Genomic DNA, 24,779 nt, shown 5'->3' with positions numbered 1-24,779 from the left:
TACAAGTGTATATTAAAAAAAATTAAATATTCACAAATCAAAAAACAAAACTTATGGTAAATAAATAAGATGAGAATTTATTTCTTTATGGTAATTTTGTTTAAATCCATCAATCAAAGTATCAAACCCAAATGAAACATATCCAATCTAATAGACTTTGTACAAATGCATTATAGCACGCACGGTGTGGATGGCAAAGATTAATACAAGCATATTATACACTTAAAGCCTTAAATGTCAATTTTAAAATTTTAATTAAAAAAACCGTTAAATTTTCTTTAATTATGATTTAAACTCAGAATCTAACGTATTAATTTCATAATTTGGATTTGAACAATTGTACAAGGTACGAGAGCCAAAGCAAACGCGCATTGTGAAGATGTACGGGATAAGAGCGTGGCGGTGGCGAAAGGATAAGAATAATAAAATGCGGTGAGGAGCACAGAATTAATTGTACTCCATCTTTCAAGGTTGCGTTTTCCAACAGGCCAAAAAAGGTCAGAAAAATAAAAAAGAAAAAAAAATTGAAAAGCACGTGACCACCCACATGGCGACAATCCTCCTTACACGCCAAGGCCATGTCCATCTGTTCAATTAAAAATCCCCCACAAGTCACATTCCATAACAAACTCGCACCTATTGCTTTACTCAATTGTACATTATTCATCGACTTTATCCTTTAAGCCGGCGTACAATATCCAATTAGCATAAAGCTTCTAGAGATCCTATGCTGTTAAACGCAGAGGAACACACCCCAGAATTTGCCATTATTTTTAAAATTTAGATTTTCAATCTCCCCTCTATCTTCGACTTTAAGTTTCAAAAAACCTTTTTGTTTTGGAATAAATAAATAAATAAATCTCATTTGTTATCAAAACCTCTGTGTAAGAAATTGGCGTTTGTAGAGATTGATTGAACATCTGAACGAAAGACTCCATGATGGTTAGTACTCGTAACTGTTTATTTCCTTTTTTATTTTTATTTAAATTTAACTGTATTCGTTGTGATTTTTTCTTCTTCTTGTTTTTTCGTTGATTTTGTGCTATTAAGTTAAGAATAAACTAAGATGTGATTTTTAAACCTATCCACTGATACCGTCGGCAGCTGAAGGAAGATGATTGGAAATGAGTTTTTGATTATGTTGATCTGTTTGGTTGCTGAGAAAAAGTGTAGGAAACCGGTGGAAGATTTGGAATGTTTAAATATTTTCATGAAATGTCTGCTAGGGAGGCTAATTTAATTTGTTAAATAGTTTCTATGAAATCTTTTTACTTCGAGTTACCCAAAAAAAAAAAGGTGCTCTGCAAGTTTTAACATTTATTACCTGTTGCTTAACAAATTTTAATTTGATTATATAGGACCTTTTTTTTTTGGGGGGGGGGGGGGGGGGGTTGGTTAGTTTCACTGTATAATTGTTCAAGGTGCTTCTGATGGATCTCTACTTGTGCGTCTTATTTTGCTTCAATCTGTTCTCCGGTTCCAAGTTCATGAATAAAAGATGTTGCTTTTATTAAAAGAAGTCTTATAAAAGCCTTCCTTGTTTGCTTGCCTAATTATGATGTGTTGTATTGGTAGCAAGTAAAGATTACTACTATGAATTATCACCTGTGGCATAATCTGCCTCACTGAGGCTTGTCAGTAGTTTTATCTGAACAATCTTTCTTATTTTGCTTCTCTCATATCATGATTGTGGAATGAGTAGATGTTTTTGATAATTTCATTTTCTTTTAGTCTTAACTGTTTAGTTGAATTCAAGATTCTAACGGTAATTAATTGCAATACTGCATTCAAACAGATATATGCATAAGTTTTGTAATTCAAGTTTCCATGGTAATATTTCTGTTCTAGTTATAATGGAAATGCTTCTTATATGAGTTTTGACTGATGGTGTTCTCCTTAATGTGTTATTTATTGTTACAGATAAGAACAGTGAAAATAAGCAATGTCTCTTTGGGGGCAACTGAGCAAGATATTAAGGAATTCTTTTCCTTTGTGGTGAAATTGAACATGTTGAGCTGCATAGGTTTGTTAGTTAATAGCTATTCAAAATTAGTTTTATTTTGTATTTCTCTTTTCCTCCCTTTTTATTTGAGAAAAAGAAATTTGGGGATATTTAAACTCAGTCAAGACTTTTGTTCCTAACATCAGGTGAAGAATTTACTGCCTTTAAGCATACATATAAGCATATGCTAAGGTTCTTATGTAGTTATAATACTATGTTTTTCTTTCAGCGACAATGAGCGATCTCAAATTGCTCGTGTTGTCTTCAAGGATCCCCAAGGAGCGGAAACTGCTGTTCTCCTTTCGGTGTGCCTTCATCTTCTTGCTTTCAGTTCTATTACTTTTACTAGATTAAAAGTTCGCCAATTACCTACTGTGTGTGATTTCTGGAATTTTTGGCTTATATTAGAAGAGACAGGGTTTGGTTCTGAAAAAGGCTAAAAATAATCATGTTGTGCTTGCCATGCTTTAACCTTAAGTTTTTATGGATTGTGGGTACTTAGAGAAACAGACGTGGTCAAAGGTTTTCATAAAAAGACCATTGGTCATGACATATGTTTTGTTGCTCTTAACAACAGCTTCAGCTTTGAAGTTAAGTAAACTTCTTCACTAAACTCAGGCGGGCCCCTTGGATATTTTGATCCAGTATTGAGCTTTAAAATATCCAAAATGCTTACCAGTGAGATGAGATTGATGTTTATCTCAAAGTGAAGGTCATCGCTCATCAAGGAGGTTGAACTTGTATCTAAATTGGAAGATGCATGGTCATGAATTAAGTACTGTACTTTAAGCACTTGATTTAGAAACTTTTGAAGTGCATGTCATTGTCTTAGTACTAGCTACTGCATCTTTTAAATTCATGCCATTATTTGCATCCTCTTCAAAGTTGTGGAGCTTAATGCCAAAAACCTTCCTGTTGGATTATATTTGTATTTGAAAGCCTTTTGAATTCAATTTTTTTGTACAGTTTACTGTCTTTTTTGTGTCAAGTTATAATGACATCTCATGACCCTGAAAGATGGACACTGGATCAGAATTTCACCATCACCACTCACTGTTGGAGTCAATCTAGACTTGTTATTTATCTGCTCTACTGTATCTCCCAGTGCATCTCATTTGTGTTGTTTAAAAAAAGATCACCTCTGTTTCTATTAATGCAGATATGTTTCTTATTTGAAAGAAGCTCTGATTGTGTAGGGTTAGAATTGCCAAACTGACATTTTACCATATACGTTTCATGTGGTTATTGTTTTCTTCAGGGAGCAACAATTGTTGACCAGTCTGTTACCATAGAATTGGATCCCGATTACAAGCCGCCAGCTACTGCTTCAGTTACATCAACTGTAATATCTTTATTTAGAGCATTTGCTTTTAATTTTACTGTGGTAAATAATTTGTCTAATGTGACCAAAATATGCAATCTTTCAGGCAAGAGAAAACAAAAATGAAGGCGGTACTGAATCTGTTGTCCATAAGGCAGAGGATGTTGTAAGCACCATGCTGGCCAAGGGCTTTATTCTGGGCAAAGATGCTGTCGGGAAAGCAAAGGCCTTTGATGAGAAGCATCGGTTCACTTCTACTGCCACAGCCACAGTGGCTTCTCTGGATCAGAAGATTGGTTTCACTGAGAAAATAAGCGCAGGAACCACACTTGTCAATGACAAAGTGAGGGAAATGGATGAAAAGTTTCATGTTTCTGAGAAGACCAAGTCTGCCTTTTCAGCTGCCGAGCAGACAGTGAGTAATGCAGGATCTGCCATCATGAAGAATCGTTATGTGCTGACTGGGGCTTCTTGGGTTACTGGTGCATTTAATCGGGTTACAAAGGCAGCAGGGGAAGTGAGTGAGAAGACTAGAGAAAAAGTTCTGGCTGAAGAGGAAGAGACTCGAAAAGCAGACGGCTACTCTCAGGTTAGTGATACCGAGTTTCCAAGATCTGCTGCAAATTAGGAACTTGCAGCTCTTGGTGCTGAAGATCAATCAATACTTTGGTATTTTAAATGCTATGTAAATATCTTCATAAAGAGAGTGAATATTATCATTTGAAGAATCTTTAAGTATTGGAATTAGTTGGTGTAGAATAGTGTTGGGTATGTTTCCTTACCAGGAAAGAAATAGAAACAGTTTCTCGTTGAGTGCATCTCTTATGGTTGAAAATGCTTGCTTCATCATCAAATGTCCATTCTTGCTGCTTGCATCAAGGCCTTTCTTTTTACCTGTTCTTTTTTCCCCCCCTGGTAATTGTTTGCTTTGAATGGATGATCGTAATCAGACAAAACTTGGGCAAGACCAGAAGCTGAAATGTATTAGAAATTGCGCAACTTACACACTGATGTTTTGGTTTACTGCTAATATCAAATTCAGTAGTTGCAATCTTATCAAGAAGCTAGATGTATGGGACGCTTATAGTTGCTTGTTTTACTCAAATTTGCACTATGATCAGGCAACAGTGAATCAGCAGGTGTGTGACAGATCACAAGCAAAAGTATCGCAGAAACATAATGAACACAGTTTGATGCATAATTGATTTTCATTTCTACATGCAAAACAAGAAATGGAACAACAAAGCCAACATACCAGAATCTAAATTCTCAAGTTCATAGCCACTAGCAAACTTTCATCAAACATCTTGTATCACAAAAACATATATCACTAACATAACAGAAAATTGGTCGTAAACTTCGATTAGGATTGGGGACTGTGGCTAATTGATAAGCCTTGTGCTCTTGCAAATTAACCTCATTGGGTTGGGGAGATGATTTTCTATGTTGGTCTTTATTTGGGTTTATCCATGTTCGGCTTCGAGTAGAGCTACCGCACCCTATTTTTAAGTTTATAAAACCCCTTTAATTATTTTTTAAAAATTAAAAATTTATTTCCTTTGAAATTACTGGGCAAGTGATATTCTCTCTCACACTATCTCACACCCTCATTGCAACTAAGATCCTTAATTATTTGCCACTGACAACTTAGTACATGTTTAGTATAACTTATCTAATGGTCATAATTGCTTATTTAATCCTATAAACACTTTTTAAAATTTTTTATAGTGTTTGGTTATTTTTTAATAAAATTTTTTTAGCTTAATTAAACTAATTTACCTCTATTAGTAAAACTCTAAAATTTGAGCTTTTGGGAGTAGAGGTTGGAGAGCTTTTCTAAAAAATATGTAATATAAAAAAAAACATCCTTAAAATATTTCATTAATTACATAATACCCTATTTTGCATAAAACCCACCCAACAAAAATTTTTTGCCGCCATATAAATGTATTGCTGCCGCCACTTCACTTTTTTTTTTTTCTCTCTCTCTCTCTCTCTTAATAGCCAACACTTTAATTTTGCAAAACCCTGCACATACCCAACGCTTGAGAGAGTAATCATAGTCATAGCCAACGCTTTTGGTGAGGAGCATGCCAGGTAATACTTTCTGCTACTTTTTCGTCTTTGTCTTTATTATATTATTCAAACCTTCCTAGAGATGCACAATTGAGAGGACTTTTAGTGTTTGGAAAAATAAATTTTGCGACAAATACCTAATTTCCCTTTTAGTAAGCAAGTGAAAATTATGATCACTTCAATGGTTCTTCACAATTTTATAAGAAAATATGTAGATAATGACCAAGAATTTCAACCTTTTGATAATGATGACGAATTGCTTCCAACAAGTGAAAGTGAGAATCAAAGGGAAGAGAACAATGAAGAACAAAGTACAAGTTCATTCAACGTACGTGAAATGGACCGAGAACATGATCAAATTGCGACACTTCTCAAGTTCCGTTAACATTTCAGTTATATTATTGATTATCATTTTAATTTGGATAATATTATTTATTTGGGAGAATATATCAATGATGCAATTTTAAATTTTGAAAATTGAATAAATGATTGAACTTTTTTTTCCTTATTAATTGATAGCTTGGATGCATTTTGTTACATGTTATATCATTATGAATACATATTCTTTTTTGTAATTTAATTACACAAAAGCACTTTTAGTTTTACACAACCAAACAGTTTAATGGTTCAAAATAGCTTTTTTAATTGACAATCAAACACCCAATGACTTTTTGTCCAAAAGCACTATTTAATAACTTATACCAAACGAAGCCTTAGACTTTTAATCGTTTATTTATTTTTTTACTTGAAAATTTTACATTAATTTCATGGAATCATAGCAAAAAAAAAATCATAGAATTAATAGGATTTATCCAAGGGAAAAAATTGAATTAATGATTTTTTTCTTGATCTTGGCTGGAATTTGGTTTTGATAAAGAAAAGAAAAAAGAAACAAATAAATTAATATCTTTGTTTCTAAAAAAAAGGTCAAATATAAATATTATTTTAATGGTTCTAAGAGTTTGTTGCATAATGAAAGCAAGATGAACTAGATTATGTTTTTTTCTTTTTTTTTACACTGACTATTATAATCAGACTATTACTGTGACTAGTTTACATAAGTTCTTATGAAATACTACCTAAAATTTTATCCTCACTAATATTTAAGAGACATCTACTTTACTCATATTAATAAGAGAGTAAAATCTTATCCTCACTAATATTTAAGAGACATCTACTTTACTCACATTAATAAGGGAGTAGACTACCTCTACTCCATTATTTGTTATAATTATGAGGGAAATTGGCTGAGTGGTTAACTAGGATTATGGTTTAAAAGAGCGATTGATGGCTAACTGATTATTGATAAGGGTATTTTTGAAATGAAGTTTTATTAAAATATATGCTATCTATAGCATATTCAATGCAGCATGCTTAAAAATGGGTTTTATAAGATAAGAAAGCAGGGTGCCAATAACATCACTCTTGGGCTTATTTATGTTGGGCTTGTAAATTGCATTGCATATAGAATGATGATGGTCAGCCCCACATTTTATCTCATTAAACCCCACTTTTTAATATTTCCTTTATTTTATTTTTTTTCCCATTATTTCTAGATTTTCATTGGCTTTATCATCTCTCTGTCTTTTGTTTTTCTTTTTGTGTTAGAGTTTTGTATCAACACTTTTAGGATGCAAATTTATCATCTATTACTTTTTAAAAAAAGTTAATAATAAGTTATATAAGTATATATGAGTTAGAGACTCTTTTAGACATATAAATATCCAAAGTTCAATTTTTTAGTGTGAAGAAGAAATATAAAATAAAAAATCAATACTCTAATATTGTGTTGTACTACTCGCCAATAATTGCAACCACGTTTGAATGAATGGAATATCTTATTTCCAAAAAACTAAAGATTCGAATCTTATAATATACTAGAAAAAGTATAGGGTTGTTCAATATCAATGGAATGTAAATACAAGCATAACTTTTGTCCTTTATTATAATTTTAAGCATAATGGGGGCAGATGAGATAAAATGAGGGGATCAAATATCACAATTTTTGTATATAAATTTAAAAATCAATACTTAGAGCTTAATTAAATTTTGCACACTAAGTATGGTGTTGCAGCTCATTAATAAGTGATACTTTCCCAACTTCTCATTTTTTTTAGGAAATAAACTTCTCATGTTATTGAAAGCTCATTCTTGGGCTTTTGAGCTGTTAAAGCTTCCACAATGTTAGTAGCATGACTGAACAAGTCACTTCAAAATCACAAAACCTGTTTCTTTAACACATAATGTTTTATGATTGACATAAAATAAAACCTCTATAAAATAATATTGTTGGGACCCAAAAAAAATTATTTTAGCAAGGTTATTTATCTATCGAGAAATGAATAATTTATTAATTTATCGATAAATGAATATTTATTAATTTATGAAGAGTTTTCTTAGTACATGTATAAAAGAAGTGTGTAAAAAGAAACAAATAAAAATAATTATTGCTATGATCATAGAATATGCTAAAATTGGTCTAGAATATGCTTTGTATACATGAGATAAGGGAAGAAATCATGGAATAGTGAGCCCAATCAAGGAGGGATATGGTTGACAAATAATCCTTGAGATTTGGCTTTAATAGCCACAAGATTTGTGTGATACCGTTGCTATTTTACACATAGTACATAAAACATAGAACATATAACACAAACTCTACAAATGCATAATCCATTATTTTTAAGGGAAATTATTAGTCATATACCCTTAAATGACACCAGTATCAAACGTGCTACAACACTTTTCAAGTGTATCACTCGTATACCCTAAGTTAACAAAACACTTCTGTCGTCCACCAATCCGTTAACTGCCGTTTGCGAGCGCTAACATCATAATGGTAATCTAGTCTTTTTAAAAAAAGACATGTCATCCCATTTACCTAGTAAAAAACGACATGTCATATGATATATTTTGATAAAAATGACATGTCATCCCATTTATCGGATAATTGTTAATAATTGCTAAAAAAAATCTACTTTACAACCGAATTTACTCCTCCAAAATTTAACCTAAATTATTGAAGATCTACTCCTCCAAGCTCAAACTTGAATTTTTTATAGTATAATATGTATAATTGTAAATAATATGTTGTTAAAAAATTTTTATGGTATAAGATGAATATTTTTTTATAGATAATTGTTAATAATATGTACCATTAATAATTCATATTTTTTTAATTAAAAAAATGTATTGTTAATAACAAAATAAAAAACAATTGTGTATTGAAAATTTACATTAATTTTCAAGGTAAATTTATTTTTTTACCTCATTTTGAGTTTAAAGGGTAAAATAGTCATTTTGCTCAAATTCTGTTAAGTTCTTAACGGTAGTAAACGGAAATGTGGACGGCAGAACTCTTTTGTCAACTTAGGGTATACGAGTGATATAAGCGAAAAGTGTTGTAGCACGTTTGATACTAGTGTCATTTAAGGGTATATGACTGATAATTTCCCTATTTTTAATTTTAGACTCAATTTATTAGAATCATGGCTTCTCATTTGAAAGGAGTAAAAAAATCTACATTGACTGATCAAATGAGGAAAGCATTATACGAATATAAAAATGAGCATCCCTCCTCAAGTAAAAAAGATTTGCAACAATGGGCTCAACAAAAATTTCATCTCTTCATAAGCCAGTCAACAATATCAAATACTCTTAAAAGGTTAGCTAAATATTTGTCAAATAAGATGAAGAATAAGAATGTGAAAAGACACAAACTAGCAAAATATCTCGAGTTGGAAAAAAAATTGTATGAGTGATTTCTCCAATATCAAGAGAAAGTGAATATGACTCGAGAAATGACCTAAACTAAAGCAAAAGAGGTTTTGCAGAAAATGTATGGCAACTCTAATCTAGAATTTAACTTTTCAAGTGGTTGGCTCGACCGGTTTAAGACGAGACATGGAATTAAATCTTATTGAAGGTTTGGTGAAAGTGGTTCAGTAGCTATGGACAATATTAAAGCTACTTTACCAAGAATAAAAGCTAAATTAGACCAATTTCAATAGAAAGATATCTACAATATGGATAAAACAAGTTCATTCTATCGTTCACTTGCTATAAAGCAATTTGAAGGACAGAATAAGGAGAAGGAGAAGGAGAGAATTACTATTGTTGTTTGTTGCAATGATGGTTCTGATAAAGTACCACCTTGGATTATTCATAAGTATGCTAAACCTAGATGCTTTAAAAATGTAAACATTAGCAATATTGATTGTCATTATCGAACTAACAAAAAGTATGGATGATTTGATTACTTTTTGAAGAATTTGTTTATTGGTTTGATAAGAGAATGAATGGCAGAAAAGTTCTACTTTTAGTGAACAATTGCCCAGCCCATCCAAAGATTATTGAAGGCTTGAGTAATGTTGAACTATTTTTCTTGCCTCCTAATACAACCTCAAAGATTCAACCATGTGATGTTGGGATTATTTGAGCATTAAAAATCCATTATCAACATCGTTATTTTTCGAGCTTCTTGGAAGGCTACAAGATAGGAGCCACAAATCTAAAAAAAATTAACATATTGAATGCTATCAATTTTATTCATGCAGCTTGGAACATTGACAACAACCATTGCAAATTGTTTTCAACATTATAAAATTTGATCAGATGATGGTGTGACTAACGAACAACGAGTTTATGAAGATGAAGGCATCCATGGATTACATGAAGCTATTTCTACTCTACGCTATAGAAATGCCATGTATATTGAGCATCTTTTGAATTATCCTTGTGAAAATGATTAAGTGATGGAATCTCTTATAGTTTACTAAATGTTTCCACAAAAGAGGCTTTTCAAGCAATAGTAACCTTAAATACTTACTTTCCACTGTAAGAAAAAAAAAATTGTCACATGAAGTGCATTCTTTACAAAAAATTAAGGATGAAATTGAGTTTAATTTAGGAATAAAGAAAAAATAAACAACTTTAGATGCATATTTTGGAAAAGAGTTGAATTGAGAAATGTAAGGGCTCGTTTGGTATTGTTTCTGAATTTGTATTTTTTGAGAATAAAAATGAAAATGAAAATGGTGTTTTGCAATTGCTGTATTTCGAATTTAAATATACGTCTGGTATCATTTTCTGTGTCCTATATTTTAAAATTGAAAACAATAATATGCGTTTGGTAGACACAGTTGAAAATGATAAAACAAAAAATATGCGTTTGGTAATATTTTTTTCAAAAACAGTTTTTACTAAGTATTTACATTATATTTGTAGTCATAAAATAATTTTTTAATAATAAAAAAATTTATTATTAAAAAATTACATGATGATAAAATTTTAAAATTAACATTAATTAAAAAACGTTTGATAATAAATTGAAAGCATGCATGGTATGAACTAGAGTTAGTGCAATTTAACATGAAACTTGCTCGTGCAAAATTATTTTATATAGCATTTGCAGTTTCAATTTCCAATTCCAAGGTTCTGATTCAATGCTCCCAAACACAGCAATAAATGTAAATCCAATTACACATCTTCTTGGAACAACTTTTTGTGAAGTATGTGCCAATTTTTTTTTTTAGAATACTCATTCTGAAAACACATTAGACACGGAATTAGAAGTTGTTTAACTGCTTTCCAGAAACAATATTTGCTTTGCCAAAAGAAAAAAAAAACTTCACATTGACTCACCAATCCACTCCTCCACTTTCAATCATAAATTCCACAATATCAATAATCATCAGCACTAGCAGGAAAATTACATTACACGTTCAGCAACTCACATAACAAAGATTCCCAAGCAAATTAAAACCCAATGAATGCCAAATTTGATTGTACGCAATCCAAAGATTTGTTGTATATACAACAAAACACTTAACTGCAACTGCATCGAAGAAGGAGAGTGTCCTTCTTATTGTTATCCTCTGTTTGTATATCCAAAATTCATGGCCCCGACGCTTACTTCCTCCAATTCATTTCTGCTCAATACAACACCCCGTTCAAGGCTCATCGTCAAGAACCCAAGATTCAGTGTGTTTGCTAAGAAAGCTGGACCGTTCCCTCCATTTCAGCTTGGCAAGTTGAAGGATGAGAATTCATCTGATGAAAGCTCAAATGGTGATTCCGGGAATTCCAATCCTTTTCGCTTCAACTTTGGTAAGGTGCGAGATGTGACATCTTTGATCCCAATTGTGAGCAGCCCTGGAACTGGGCTGTCATTTGGAACTAGGCAGGCCGGCGTTCGTATTTTGTGGCAACGGCCACGACGGAGAGAGAACGGCACACCAAAGGACAGCCGCGGTAGAGACGAAGTTGCAGCGGCGGCAGAGAAAATGTTGTTGGAGGGAGAAAAGGAGAAAGCACTGCTGCCGTGACTAGATCGAGGATGGCCGTGGGGGGGGGGGGGTTGACTAGATCGAGAACGATGAGAGGGGGGAGAGGGTTGCTGCCGAAGAGAATGGGTTTTGTTTCTTAATCTCTTTTTGAGTTTAGTTTGTAGTATTTAGGAAACATGTTAAACACGTTTTCATGTTTGTAGTTATAACACTGGATCTGAATTTGTTATTTTGTGATTTGTTTTTTGAATCCATCTCACCAAACATATATTACGTTTGTATTATGAAAACAATGGGTAAAAAACGCTACCAAACGGGCCCTAAGTTATCAAGAAAACAATTCTTAATAATATGAATTTTACATGTCATTTATTGTTAATATATTTTTATATTTGATTAATTATTAATTTATATTTTCATTGGGCCTTAAAGGTTTTGAAAAAAAGATTATTATCTTATGCATTTAGCGAAATTATTATTTTAGTACACTGGTCCAAGTTGGGACCAAAAGAATTTATTATTTAAGTGAGGTTATTAATTTATCGAACATTCATTTGTCGAGATTTTACTATATTACCCTTGGAGCTCTCATTAGTGTATTTTTATTCATTTGTACTCGTTTAATCTATGGATGCATGCAATTAATAGATAGTACACTGCTAATAAAAATTTCACTTGAACTTTTAATTTATTGGAGGAAACTAAAAGCATTTCTATCTTAGATGCAATTTTTATATTCCGCATTAATTTTTTTTTTAATCTTCAGTCGATTGCAAGATGTTTGTTCCCCGTGCCTGGATTAGATCATCAATGATTCATTTGAAATCTTCAAACTTTACCAGCAAGCAACAGAGTCTAGGCACAAGCTCAATGATCTATTAACAGCTGCCCACTCTAACAAATGTTCATTTGCTCACTTTGATTTTCAAAGTAGTTGTTTGTTTATTCATTCTCATTTTCAAACATCAATGTATGGATCTTTCGTTTCAGCCCCTCTATATTAATCCACAAATCATCGGACATAACAAAACTAGAAGGAACTTATTGAGTAGTCTTGGACTCTTTTGTTTCACCAAACTTAACCGTCGATATTTTGAGACTAATTGTTAACATCACGTCCTTTCTTTCTTGGATGAGCTATTCAATCTGCAAAACTTGAAAAAAAGAAAAAGAAAAAAAAATTCCTTGAGCTTTTCAAACTTTAACTTTATGCTTGAATTTTGCTCTTAGATCTTAACCCTCAAGGACATTGTCTTCTTCACACATCATCAATCCATTAAACTCTTTTTGTTCACCATATTAATATTATTTGGAATTCAAGTAAGATGAAATGATGTTTATTACATGTGTAAAGAAAGTCGGCATCATTTTTTGTTAACTAACAAATGAGTTGTTGTTTATTACATATGTTAGGTAATTGTCTATAAATTAAAGAGTTTCAATGAAATATCACCCACAGGTGAGGTGAGGGACAACTCTTTAACTTGAATATAACATAAATACCAACCTATAAAGTAACCATAAACAACATTATTGGTGTTTGTAAATTAATAATGAATTTTATTGTTCCATCAACTACCTATGGTGGATTAGAAGGTATTGCTTGTTAACTTAGCGAAGCTAGACATATCATACAATTAATTTTCTGTCATAGGCATATGTTTAATTAAGCCTTGATCAAGAACCTCTAATGGTTAAAACAGAAGATGTTTGGTGGAAAAATCAAATTGTTCGATGAAATGCCCCCGTGATAAAATAATTGGCGGAAAAGCTTGCGTTTGAAATTACGCGCCTATGGGTCATCAACTAAGAATCCAAACGATGGTGCATGAATTCACTAGAAGAATTGCGTGAATTGTGAGTATCAAGGGCCAAGAAGATTAAAGGCAAAGAATGAAGAAGAATTTGGACTGGCGGTGGAATCATAGATATGAGGTGCATGATAAAGATGGCCAACGGGCTGTGCTAACATCAAACCAAGGCCCACTAAGGCCCATGACCGTGCTAAAAAAATCTGCCAACTTTTTTTTTCACATGTTTAGTGTGTTTTTTCAAGTTCACGTGTCTGACGTGCTTTGTTTAAACCCACGTGCATGTCGTGTTTTTTTAAGCCTATCAGCCTATAATAATAATAACAACAATAACAACAATAATTTTTATTAAGTAATAATTAATATTTCATTATCAGTTTATTACAATTTCACAACTATATATTTAATTTCATAATAACCAATTATAATATAACAATACATAAATTTAATTCCATAAATCATGGCAATGATTTATAAGTTTATTTATTAAAATCAAGATATTATTTATTCATTTAATAAATTATAAACATAAAACAATTAGGATATTTTTTTTAAACTAAGACTTAAATTAATTTTTAAAAGCCTATGCTAATAAAAAATATTAAAATTTAATTTCAAGATATTTGCAAAATCCTAACATTTTATATTTACTTTTCATTAAAAAAATTTGCTTTGATAATACTTTAGCCCACATGCTATTGATGGCCCACGGGTCGCGTGCTAGCCCACCAATGAAGCGTGCTTATTACGCACCTTTTTGCGTGCCGTGCTTTAACTCATCTTTAATTGTGCCATACTTTTAAGGTCCACGTGCCTAAAATTCTAAACCTGACATAGCCCACTTGCGTGTTGGGCCGTGCCACGTGCCCTATCGAAATGTGCTCGTGCCGTGCTGTACAGACACGTGTCGTGCATGTGTCGTGCCACGTATCCGCCGGCCCGTTGACCATCTTTAATGCATAACATTCTTTATCATCTTTGTATTATATGCATCAATAAATCTTAGGCTTAGATCTTATAAGATACTAGCTGGAGTTAATTAATGAAGACTCCATTTATAAACTATCATTGACATAGCATTAAAATATTGAAGGCCAAAAATTAATAATGCTACATATCCCAAATATTAATCCCAAAACTCATCCTAAGTGATGTGGCAGCTGATATGGCATCTCACTTATAAGTTTATTTTAAATTAAAATAGACCCCTCTAAAATAATTTATTTTAAATCTTATCCCTTTATTCCTTTCACAACTAAAAGTCTTTTAACCTATCATTTTTTGCTTTGGCTACAAATTGAACGAACAGAGACGAACATAGAGAAAAAGTTCAAGGAGAACAAAACTTCCGGTTTCTTCTCAATCATGATAGGTTTGTAATTCCTACCAAACTATTTTACTAGCACTCAACAATTTGCACTTCTTAAAAAGAAAAAAAAGATGAATTGATGGAATTTGAATTGCTTGGCTGCAAACTAAATGAACAAAGAGAGGAACTTTAGGAAGAACAAAACTTTAAGATGAGATGACGGATTTGGAGTCAAAAGAAATAGAAAACTCCCTATAAATCATTACTGTTGCGGTGATTTTTTTATTTTTATTTTTTATACTTTATATTAAGATGTTTGGAGTTTGTATTAATTGATGATGATTTTGATTAGCTGGATATTTTTGCTTTATTTGAATCATGTTGATGATGAGAATGATATAAGTAATGAACCAAATGCAGAAGAAATTATTGAGCCAAAAATTGGCATGGTTTTTAATAAGGCTCGGAATTTGTTTGAGTTCTACAAGATGTATGGGAAGATAATAGGATTCGAAGTTATTAAAAGAACCTATAGCAAAGGAGACGATGAAGAGTTGAAATATGTGACATTTTCATGTTCACACAGCGGTAAGGCAAAATCCTTATCGAATCATCCCTTTAGATTACATCCAACATCCAAAACAAATTGTAAGACTAAAGTAAGGGCAACAACATGCTTTGGACAGAAAGTGGGAAGTCAGATCCATTACATATGACCATAATCATGAGTTAAAACACACCAAGTAAGGCTTGTTTCTTGAAAACCAACAGGGTAATGAAGTTGTTTGTTCAAAGAAAGTTGGAATTGAATGATCAAGCTGGAATAAGACCAAACAAAAGCTTTAATTCTTTGATGGTTGAAGCATAGGACATGAGAATTTAGCTTTCCTAGAAAAAGATTAAAGGAATCATTTAGACAAAGTAAGGTGCTTATGGCTTGGGGGTGGTGATGCTTCTGCAGTTCTTGATTATTTATGACTTGGGAATCATTTAGACTTTTAGTAGTGAAAGAAATAAAGGGATAAGATTTAAAATAAATTATTTTAGAGGGTCTATTTTAATTTATAATAAACTTATAACTGAGATGTCATATCAGCTGCCACATCAATTGAGATGAGTTTTGAAATTAATATTTGGAATAAAGTCCTGCTATTTGAACTAACGGACGACAGAAACGGCAGCGCCCACTGTCATTTTCGTGGGTCCCTTTGTCTGTTGCTTCATTATCCTTTATCTGTTGCTTTTTTCATTTAAAAAATAAAATAATCAAAAGAAAATATTAAAATAATGAAAAGGAAACCAAAAGTAACGAAAAGTAGATGACAAAATAAGAAAGTTGATAAAAAGCTAAAATCGCCATTATCACTCAAACCCGACGAAGAAGCCAAACCAGACAAAGTCAACTCGATATGCATTTGTATTAATAGAAGAAAACTGAAGTAAAACCAGGGGCCACAATCAGTTTAAAAAATTAAATTAAACATGACACATGAGTGAATATAGCATTTAACAATAGAAACACTTTTTTACAATCAGTTTTTCTTATTGTCCTCTCTCTCTCCATCTCTCACCTCTCATTTAACGTGAGCCATCTGCATTTAACAAGGAAAAATCAGTTTCATGTCCTCTCTATCTCTCTGCATCTCGCTTATCACACAGGCAATTTCTGCATTTTCAATCGCTCAATTTCAGTAACCAAAAAAAAAAAAAAAATTGGGGAGGGAGGAGATAACGTATAAGGAAAAGATAAAAAGCTGAAATTTGACCTGCTTTCCATTTCTAAATTCTTTATTTTATTATTTATTATGGGCCCATCCAAAACTAAAAGAAGACTAAAGAAACGCATGAAACGGCAAGCCCACGCTGCGTTTCTGTCGTTCTTTAGTCTTCTTTTAGTTTGTTTATCATTTTCCTTTAGAATATGTAGTATTATTGGACAAAAAATATGAAAATTAATAAATAAATGAGAATTCTACCGTACAAACATTAATGTGATGCTGTTATCTTGTTGTTGGTTAAAATATCCTTTTTTTTTTCAAAAAAATCGAATCTATTTATTAAATACGAATGTCAAAAAAAAAAATTAAGATCGGAGCGGATACCGAACAATGCAAGTCCACATTTTTTCCGCCCGGAACCTTTAAAAATACAGATACGGGTGTACATACGGATTCGAATCTGGATGCGGATTCAAATGAACCCTCATGTCTGAATCCGGTTCTTTTCTGTGTTATGTTTTTTCAAATCAAATGATAAAATCAAAAGAAGCCTATCCGCCGTTTGAACCAGCCAAGTCGCCGCCGCCGCTTCCGACACGTCGCCACTGCTGTAGATTGTACGTCGCACACCACCAACGGTCGATCACTGCTGCCTGAGGAGGTAAGTAACATGCCATTGAAATTTCATTCTTCGTAATTATTATTGCTGGAATTCATTTATAATTGGAGTTATATGTTATTTACTTTAACAAAAAATAAAGAGAGGTCTATCTATTCTGTTTACTTGTTGTGTCTATGACATAAAGCTGTTTGATGAAATGCTTGAAAGGTATCGTTAACAAAATATTGGTCAGGATGTGTATGCGATGTAATCTTACGTGGATTTCTTTTCTTATTTAGACTACTGAGGTTCAACCCTTTTTTTTTTTTCCTCCATGGCTGAACTTATAGATCGGTGGAAATTCTTGATCATCAACTGTTTGATAAAATGCTTGACTTAATTAGCCTCATTTCGTAATGTTCCAAATCAGTTTTACCAATCTGTTTTAAAATCTCTGAGCCCCATTTTCGTTTCTAATTTCTTGGTTACTTAGTACTGATGAGTCGTTTTATTAATAAGCAAAGATTATTTTAGAGTTTACACCATTTTTATTGGTGAATGATATACTTCAAACAATATTTTTGCGCCCGTCAGTTGCTTTAATGGGAAGCTTTTGCTAGGTGCTTTGTAATTAGGTTGTCGGCTATACTTCAATCTTTATACGGCAATTTCTGGACTGAAACAATCTTTAAGTTTTTGTGGTGAATATATGAAAACAAATCTAGTTTAATAATAAGGATGTATAACTTTATATTTGAGGTTAACATATGAGGTCATGTTTTTTATAAGCTCACAGAAACATATAATTCATAAATGCTTCTTGTAACCAATTGGCGGATTACAAGTTTTGATATTCAGTTGTAGTAAGCTTTCTTGTTATAGGCAAGCTTGGCAAAAATAAACTCTTGAGCAAGATTACTCATCTAGTGGTTGCTACTGAAATACCAAAATAGTTTATGATGAACATATTCAGGAAGCCCATTTTTGAGTCCTAGGAATTTGTAAATTTGTGATTGCTTGATAAGGTTAAGGTTCAGTCTCATAATATTTGAATAAAAGCATTGCAGACCTTGATCAGCAGAAGTGGCTTCCTTGACCTCATTATCTGAGTTGAGTTTATTGGTCTTTTCTTCTCATTTGATGTAATCTGTGCGTATCATGTTGTATGTCACAACAGAATTGTTAACCTACATATTTTGAAATGAAAATTCTTGTGATTTAGCTCATTATGCTGTTCACTAGAACTCTCTGACTTGATGAGTACATAGACATGAAGGGTCTAATATGGGCCACAGCAGTAGACTCTAAGCATCAGAAGCGGGTACTATCTTTGTATCGGCAGATCTTACGGAGCCTCAACTCTCCCAAATTGGAGCTTAGTTTAGCAGCAAGACTTGCAAAGAAAGCAGAGGCTCGGGCCATATTCATGGTTGGGTCTGAAGAGCGGTCCATTCACAACATTCAAGATCTCATCGACACTGCTGAGTATGCTCTTTCCCTCTTAAAAGAGGGAAAAATCCCCAAGCACATACAATAAGTAGATTCATTCCTTTGTTTGAGATAAGATTTGAACGATACTTTATTTCCCTACTGTATGTAAAGCGCCTTAAATGAACTGCTTTATTTTATGCTTCCCGGTAAGTTTTCTTATCTTATATCTGCTGGATGTAATGTGTTTAATATATTGTCTTCAACGTGAATCCAACTCATGACCTATTGCTTAAATTCTGGCACCTTTCTTGTCAGTCGTTATTATCTTGCTTAAATTTTTTGTTTTATAAAAACGTTTGTTAGCGCTTGCATGCTTCATTAAATTTAAATTTGTGCCTACTTTCTATTCGACATATGTTAAAGAACTTCTAGGAATTATCTTGTTGGTTAATGTAGTAGTTTCATTTTCATAGAAAATGTAAAAATTCTTCCAATCACTATACAAGAGCCAGAATAAAGTGTGGCTCGTATTAAGTGAGTGAACATTGATAACTATATTTATTTATGAGATCGTCTTATTGAATCATCACATATTCTGTTTAAAGCACTACGTGGGAGAGTTTGTTATGACTCTTATGATCACGATGTACAGATGACCAAAGACTGTTGACTATCATCCATCACAGCTGAGCTAGGAAGTTCGGGTCGGGCTCGGGCTTGGCACAAGTCCGACCCGATTAAAAAAAAATTTTGAAGCCCGATCTTAAATAGAATCAAACATTTTATAGTTAGGGTCGGGCCTAATTGGGCCAACATTTCCGACCCTACCGAAATAATTTTTATATTATTTTAATGTTAAAATATTTTTTAATGTTTTGTTTTATATTCATGTTATTTTAATGTTTTCTTCTATACATGCACCTTAATTAACAAGACAAAGGCAAAATATACAATATAATTAATCACAAAATAATTCACAAAACAACTAATTAATAGGAATAATTTTTTTAATTCAATTCCATAATCAAACTTTAAAAAACACACAATGCGATTAAATTATAAAAAAAAAACAATTCAATTTCACAATCATTTCAACCTCACACATAAATCAAATTCAAAATCCAACATGAAAAACACACAATGCAATTAAATTAAAAACTCATTATGTAATTCAACTAGGGTCGGGTCAGGTTGGCTTAAGCCCGGCCCTAACCTGAAATTTCTTCAAGCTTAAAAATTTTAGCCCGACTCTAACTTGAAACCCAAAAATTCAGGTCAAAACCTAAAAAATTAAGGTCGGATTAATTAGACAAAAAATAAGATCGGGTCAAATTACTAAGCCTAATCCCATCACATTGTATAGTGATAGTGTGATATTAATCTTGTAAACCCATGTAAAATATTGTAATCATGATCTTGATCTTCAGTTTCCTGCTAGGTAGGCAGCGAATATGTAGCTTATCAAGATTTGCTTGTCAATCAACATCATCGGTCTAAAATGACTAGTGGCTACGTAAACTCACAAAACTGTCATAAAGTTACCCTAATTGAGTAGCCATGAGTCAACCGACCATGCAGCGCTGCATCTCATGCAGCGCATGCATGGTGCCGGTACAACCGGTTTTCAACCGGTTAATAAATGCAAATTAAAATTTTTAATTGTTTTTAATGTGAAAATTTTATTTTAAAAAAGGAAAAATTAAAAATTACCTTCAAATGAGATTAAAAAAATTGTAATAATTTTAAATTTATAAATAGCATAAAAATTTATAAAAATATCACAAAATACTCATATTCTTACTTTTTATTGTTATATTCTAATACTTATATTATATGTTTCAAGTTTACTTTTTAAATCCTTACTTCTCGTTGCAATTATCAAACTTCTGGTGATTTATTTCTACTTTTAGGTTAAGTTCTTTAACTATTGTTTCCACCACTTTTGTGTTTTATATTCCTACTCTTTGTATTAAAATCCAACATTTTAAGTGGATGTTTCAAGTTTACTTTTTAGATTTCTACTTCTTGTTGAAATTTGTCAAATTCTTGATAATTTATTTTTATTTTTAGGTTAAGATTTTTAACTCTTGTTTCCACCACTCTTTAGTTTATATTTACACTCTTTTTGTTGAATTTTAATATTTTAAGTCGAAGTTTCAAGTTTACTTTTGTATGCCAATTTTCAGCTGAAAATACTCAAATTCTATGACCTTGTTCCAAATTTCGGTTGGGGTTTTCTTCCCACCACTTGTTGGTTTAATATTCCTACTATTGTTATGAAAATCCAACATTTTAAGTGGATGTTTCAAGTTTACTTTTTAAATCCTTACTTCTCGTTGAAATTATCAAATTTCTAGTGATTTATTTCTACTTTTAGGTTAAGTTCTTTAACTATTGTTTCCACCACTTTTGTGTTTTATATTCCTACTCTTTGTATTAAAATCCAACATTTTAAGTAGATGTTTCAAGTTTAATTTTTAGATTTCTACTTCTCGTTGAACTTTGTCAAATTCTTGGTAATTTATTTTTTACTTTTAGGTTACGTTCTTTAATTCTTATTTCCACCACTTTATAGGTTTATATTCCTACTCTTGGTATTAAAATCCAACATTTTAAGTAGATGTTTCAAGTTTAATTTTTAGATTTCTACTTCTCGTTGAACTTTGTCAAATTCTTGGTAATTTATTTTTTACTTTTAGGTTACGTTCTTTAATTCTTATTTCCACCACTTTTTGGGTTTATATTCCTACTCTTTTTATTAAAATCCAACTTTTTAAGTGGATGTTACAAGTTTGGTTTTTAGATTTCTACTTCTCGTTATAAATTACCAAATTCTTAGTAATTTATTTTTTACTTTTAGGTTACATTCTTTAATTCTTATTTCCAACACTTTTTGGGTTTATATTCCTACTCTTTTTATTAAAATCCAACTTTTTAAGTGGATGTTACAAGTTTGGATTTTAGATTTCTACTTCTCGTTATAAATTGTCAAATTCTTGGTAAGTTTTTTTCTACTTTTAGGTTAACCTCTTTAACTCTTGTTTGCTCAACTTTTTGGTTTTATATTTATATTCTTTTTGTTGAATTTTAATATTTTAGGTCAAGGTTTCAAGTTTATTTTTGGAATCTCAACTTCCAGTTGAGATTACTCAAATTTTGGTTCAATTATTCCGAATTTTGGGTGATGTTGTTCTTGCCACTACTTTTTGGTTTTATATTTGTACTCTTTGTATTAAAATCCAACATTTTAAGTCGATGTTTCAAGTTTGCTTTTTGTATCCCTACTTCTAGTTGAAATGTATCAAATTCCTGGTAATTGATATCTACTTTTAGGTTAAATTCTTTAACTCTTATTTCCACCACTTTTTAATTTTGTATTTATACTCTTTTTGTTGAATTTTAATATTTTAGGTTAAGGTTTCAAGTTTATTTTTGGAATCTCAACTTCCAGTTGAGATTACTCAAATTTTGGTTCAATTATTCCGAATTTTGGGTGATGTTGTTCTTGCCACTACTTTTTGGTTTTATATTTGTACTCTTTGTATTAAAATCCAACATTTTAAGTCGATGTTTCAAGTTTGCTTTTTGTATCCCTACTTCTAATTGAAATGTATCAAATTCCTGGTAATTGATATCTACTTTTAGGTTAAATTCTTTAACTCTGATTTCCACCACTTTTTAATTTTATATTTATACTCTTTTTGTTGAATTTTAATATTTTAGTTCGAAATTTTAAGTTTACTTTTGGTATCTCAACTTACAGTTGAAATTACTCAAATTCTGATTGAGTTATTCCCAATTTTGGGTGAGGTTGTTCATGTCACCACTTTTTGGTTTTATATTCCTACTCTTTGTATTAAAATCCAACATTTTAAGTGGATGTTTCAAGTTTACATTTTAAATTTCTACTTCTCGTTGAAATTTGTCAAATTCTTGATAATTTATTTTTATTTTTAGGTTAAGATTTTTAACTCTTGTTTCCACCACTCTTTAATTTTATATTTACACTCTTTTTGTTGAATTTTAATATTTTAGATAGAAGTTTCAAGTTTGCTTTTGTATGCCAATTTTTAGTTGAGAATACTCAAATTCTATGACCTTGTTCCAAATTTTGGTTGGGGTGTTCTTCCCACCGCTTGTTGGTTTAATATTCCTACTATTGTTATGAAAATCCAATATTTTTAGTGGATGTTTCAAGTTTACTTTTTAAATCCTTACTTCTCGTTGAAATTATCAAATTTCTGGTGATTTATTTCTACTTCTAGGTTAAGTTCTTTAACTATCGTTTCCACCATTTTTTTGTTTTATATTCCTACTCTTTGTATTAAAATCCAACATTTTAAGTGCATGTTTCAAGTTTACTTTTTGTATCCCAACTTCCAATTGAAATTACTCAAATTGTGATTGAGTTGTTCCTAATTTTGGGTGAGGTTATTCTTTCCACTACTTTTTGGTTTTATATTCCTATTGTTTGTATTAACATCCAACATTTTAAGTAGATATTTCAAGTTTGCTTTATAGATTTCTACTTTTCGTTTAAGTTTATCAAATTCTTGGTAATTTATTTCTATTTTTAGGTTAAGTTTTTAAACTATTTTTGCCACTACTTTTTGGTTTTATACTTATACTCTTTTTATTAAATTTTAATATTTTAGGTCAAATTTTCGAGTTTACATTTTGTATCCCTACTTTTAGTTAAAAGTACTCAAATTCTTGGTGAGTTTTTACCAATTTTGGGTGCAGTTGTTCCTCCCACAACTTTTTGGTTTTATATTCCTACTTGCAATTAGAATTTACCAAATTTTTGGAAATTCTTTTACAATTTTTAGATTAAGTTCGTCAACTATTTTCCCACAATTTTTTTGTTCTATATTCCATCTTTTTTTTAATGAATTCCAATATTTTTGGTAGAAGTTTCAAGTCCATTTTTCATCTAAAATTCCTTTGAAGTTTATCAAATTATGGTTTACAAATTCCAACTTTTTGGTTGACTCTCACTTTTTTCCCACCATTTTGTGGTTGTCTATTCCTATAATTTTTATTGAATTCCAACATTTATGTCAATGTTTGAAGTTCATTTTTTATGTTTCTATTTCCCATTGAAATTTATCAAATCATTAGTAAATTGTCCCAACGTTTAGGTTAAGTTCTTCAACTCTTATTTCCAACCATTTTTTTGTTTTATATTCCAATTGTAGATCCAACATTCCTTGCATGATAGGTTGACTCTTATATTCCTATCTTTTTAATTAAATTCCATTCTTTTAGTTGAATATTCTAAGTTCGCTTTATAGAATCCGACTTCTTGCTCTAATTTATCAAAAAATTAGTCTGTTATTCTCAGTTTTGGATAATTTTTTCCAATCTTGTTTCATCTAGTTTTGGGTCTTATGTTTCTATTATTTTAATTGAATTCTAAAATTATGGGTAAATGTTTCAAGTTAGACTACCCTGTATCTTTTTCCGGTTAATCATCTTTATTTTGTGGTAAGACATTCCTACTAACTAATAGGTTTAGCTACCTAATTCTCTATTCCTAACAATTTATTGTTTGTATTCTCCACCTGTCAATTGAATTCCAACTTTTGCGTGTACGTTCCAAGTCATCTGCACATTTACCTATTTAGCGTTATACTTTATCAATTTGCAGTTATAAATGCTAAGTTTTTGGTTGGGCTATTCGACTCCTGTCTTCAACATATTTTACTTGCATATTTCTACTCTCTATTGAATTCTAACATCATTGGTACATATTTCAAGTTAAGTATTTTATACCTTTTTTGCGTTAATTGTATCCAAATTATTGTTACTTATTCCTAATAATAGGTTCAGTTACTTAACTCTTCTCCCCAACAATTCATTATTTCTATATTTTAAATTTTTTAAATGAATTACAACATTTGTGTAGAAATTCCACGTTGTCTTTCCATTAACCAACTTTACCATTTATGTCATCTATTTATTATTAATAAATCCCAAATTTTTGGTTGGTTTTCTGTAGTGATGGTTTCTCAAAATTTTGGTTGCTTATTTCAACTATTATTATTGAAATTTGAAATTATGGGTGCATACTTCAAATTAAATTATCAAATGCGTTCTTTGCGTTAATCGTTATCTAGTTTGTGGTCGAGTATTCCTAATTGTGGGGTGAACTACCTAATTATTTTCTCAATAATTTATGGGCTAAATATTCCAACTCTTTTAAATGAATTTCAACTTTCAT

At 31.3% G+C, this 24,779-nt stretch overlaps 2 protein-coding genes across 4 annotated transcripts; both read left to right on the top strand.

Annotated features, from left to right (window-relative positions):
• The first annotated feature begins 936 nt into the window (after positions 1-936).
• On the top strand, positions 937-4,136 carry LOC102619011 (binding partner of ACD11 1). The gene is given in 6 exon segments (XM_006478875.4): positions 937-942; positions 1,921-1,990; positions 1,993-2,023; positions 2,232-2,307; positions 3,261-3,344; positions 3,430-4,136. Coding segments are annotated over 6 exon segments (789 nt in total). The 3' UTR covers positions 3,952-4,136.
• Positions 4,137-16,888: 12,752 nt separating this feature from the next.
• LOC102618712 (hypothetical protein) lies at positions 16,889-18,850 on the top strand. 3 transcript variants are annotated; one of them, XM_015530569.3, is made up of 2 exons: positions 16,889-17,185; positions 18,348-18,850. In XM_015530569.3, the coding sequence occupies exon 2, from the start codon at positions 18,396-18,398 to the stop codon at positions 18,660-18,662; it is 267 nt and encodes an 88-aa protein (XP_015386055.1). In that variant the 5' UTR covers positions 16,889-17,185; positions 18,348-18,395; the 3' UTR covers positions 18,663-18,850. The 3 variants fall into 3 exon arrangements, with proteins under 3 accessions (XP_015386055.1, XP_024955239.1, XP_024955238.1); XM_025099471.2 differs by having other exon boundaries at positions 16,890-17,185; positions 18,368-18,850; XM_025099470.2 differs by having other exon boundaries at positions 16,892-17,185; positions 18,394-18,850.
• Positions 18,851-24,779: the final 5,929 nt, after the last annotated feature.

The sequence above is a fragment of the Citrus sinensis genome, chromosome 3 (assembly GCF_022201045.2).
Source record: "Citrus sinensis cultivar Valencia sweet orange chromosome 3, DVS_A1.0, whole genome shotgun sequence".
NCBI classification, from domain to species: Eukaryota; Viridiplantae; Streptophyta; class Magnoliopsida; order Sapindales; family Rutaceae; genus Citrus; species Citrus sinensis.
The sequence above is the reverse complement of the archived record's forward strand: the minus strand, read 5'-3'. Positions and strand labels throughout refer to the sequence as shown.

Bases quoted from the DNA above. Each gene is read 5' to 3' on its own strand.
- LOC102618712 (XM_015530569.3), top strand. From the start codon at position 18,396: ATGAAGGGTCTAATATGGGCCACAGCAGTAGACTCTAAGCATCAGAAG.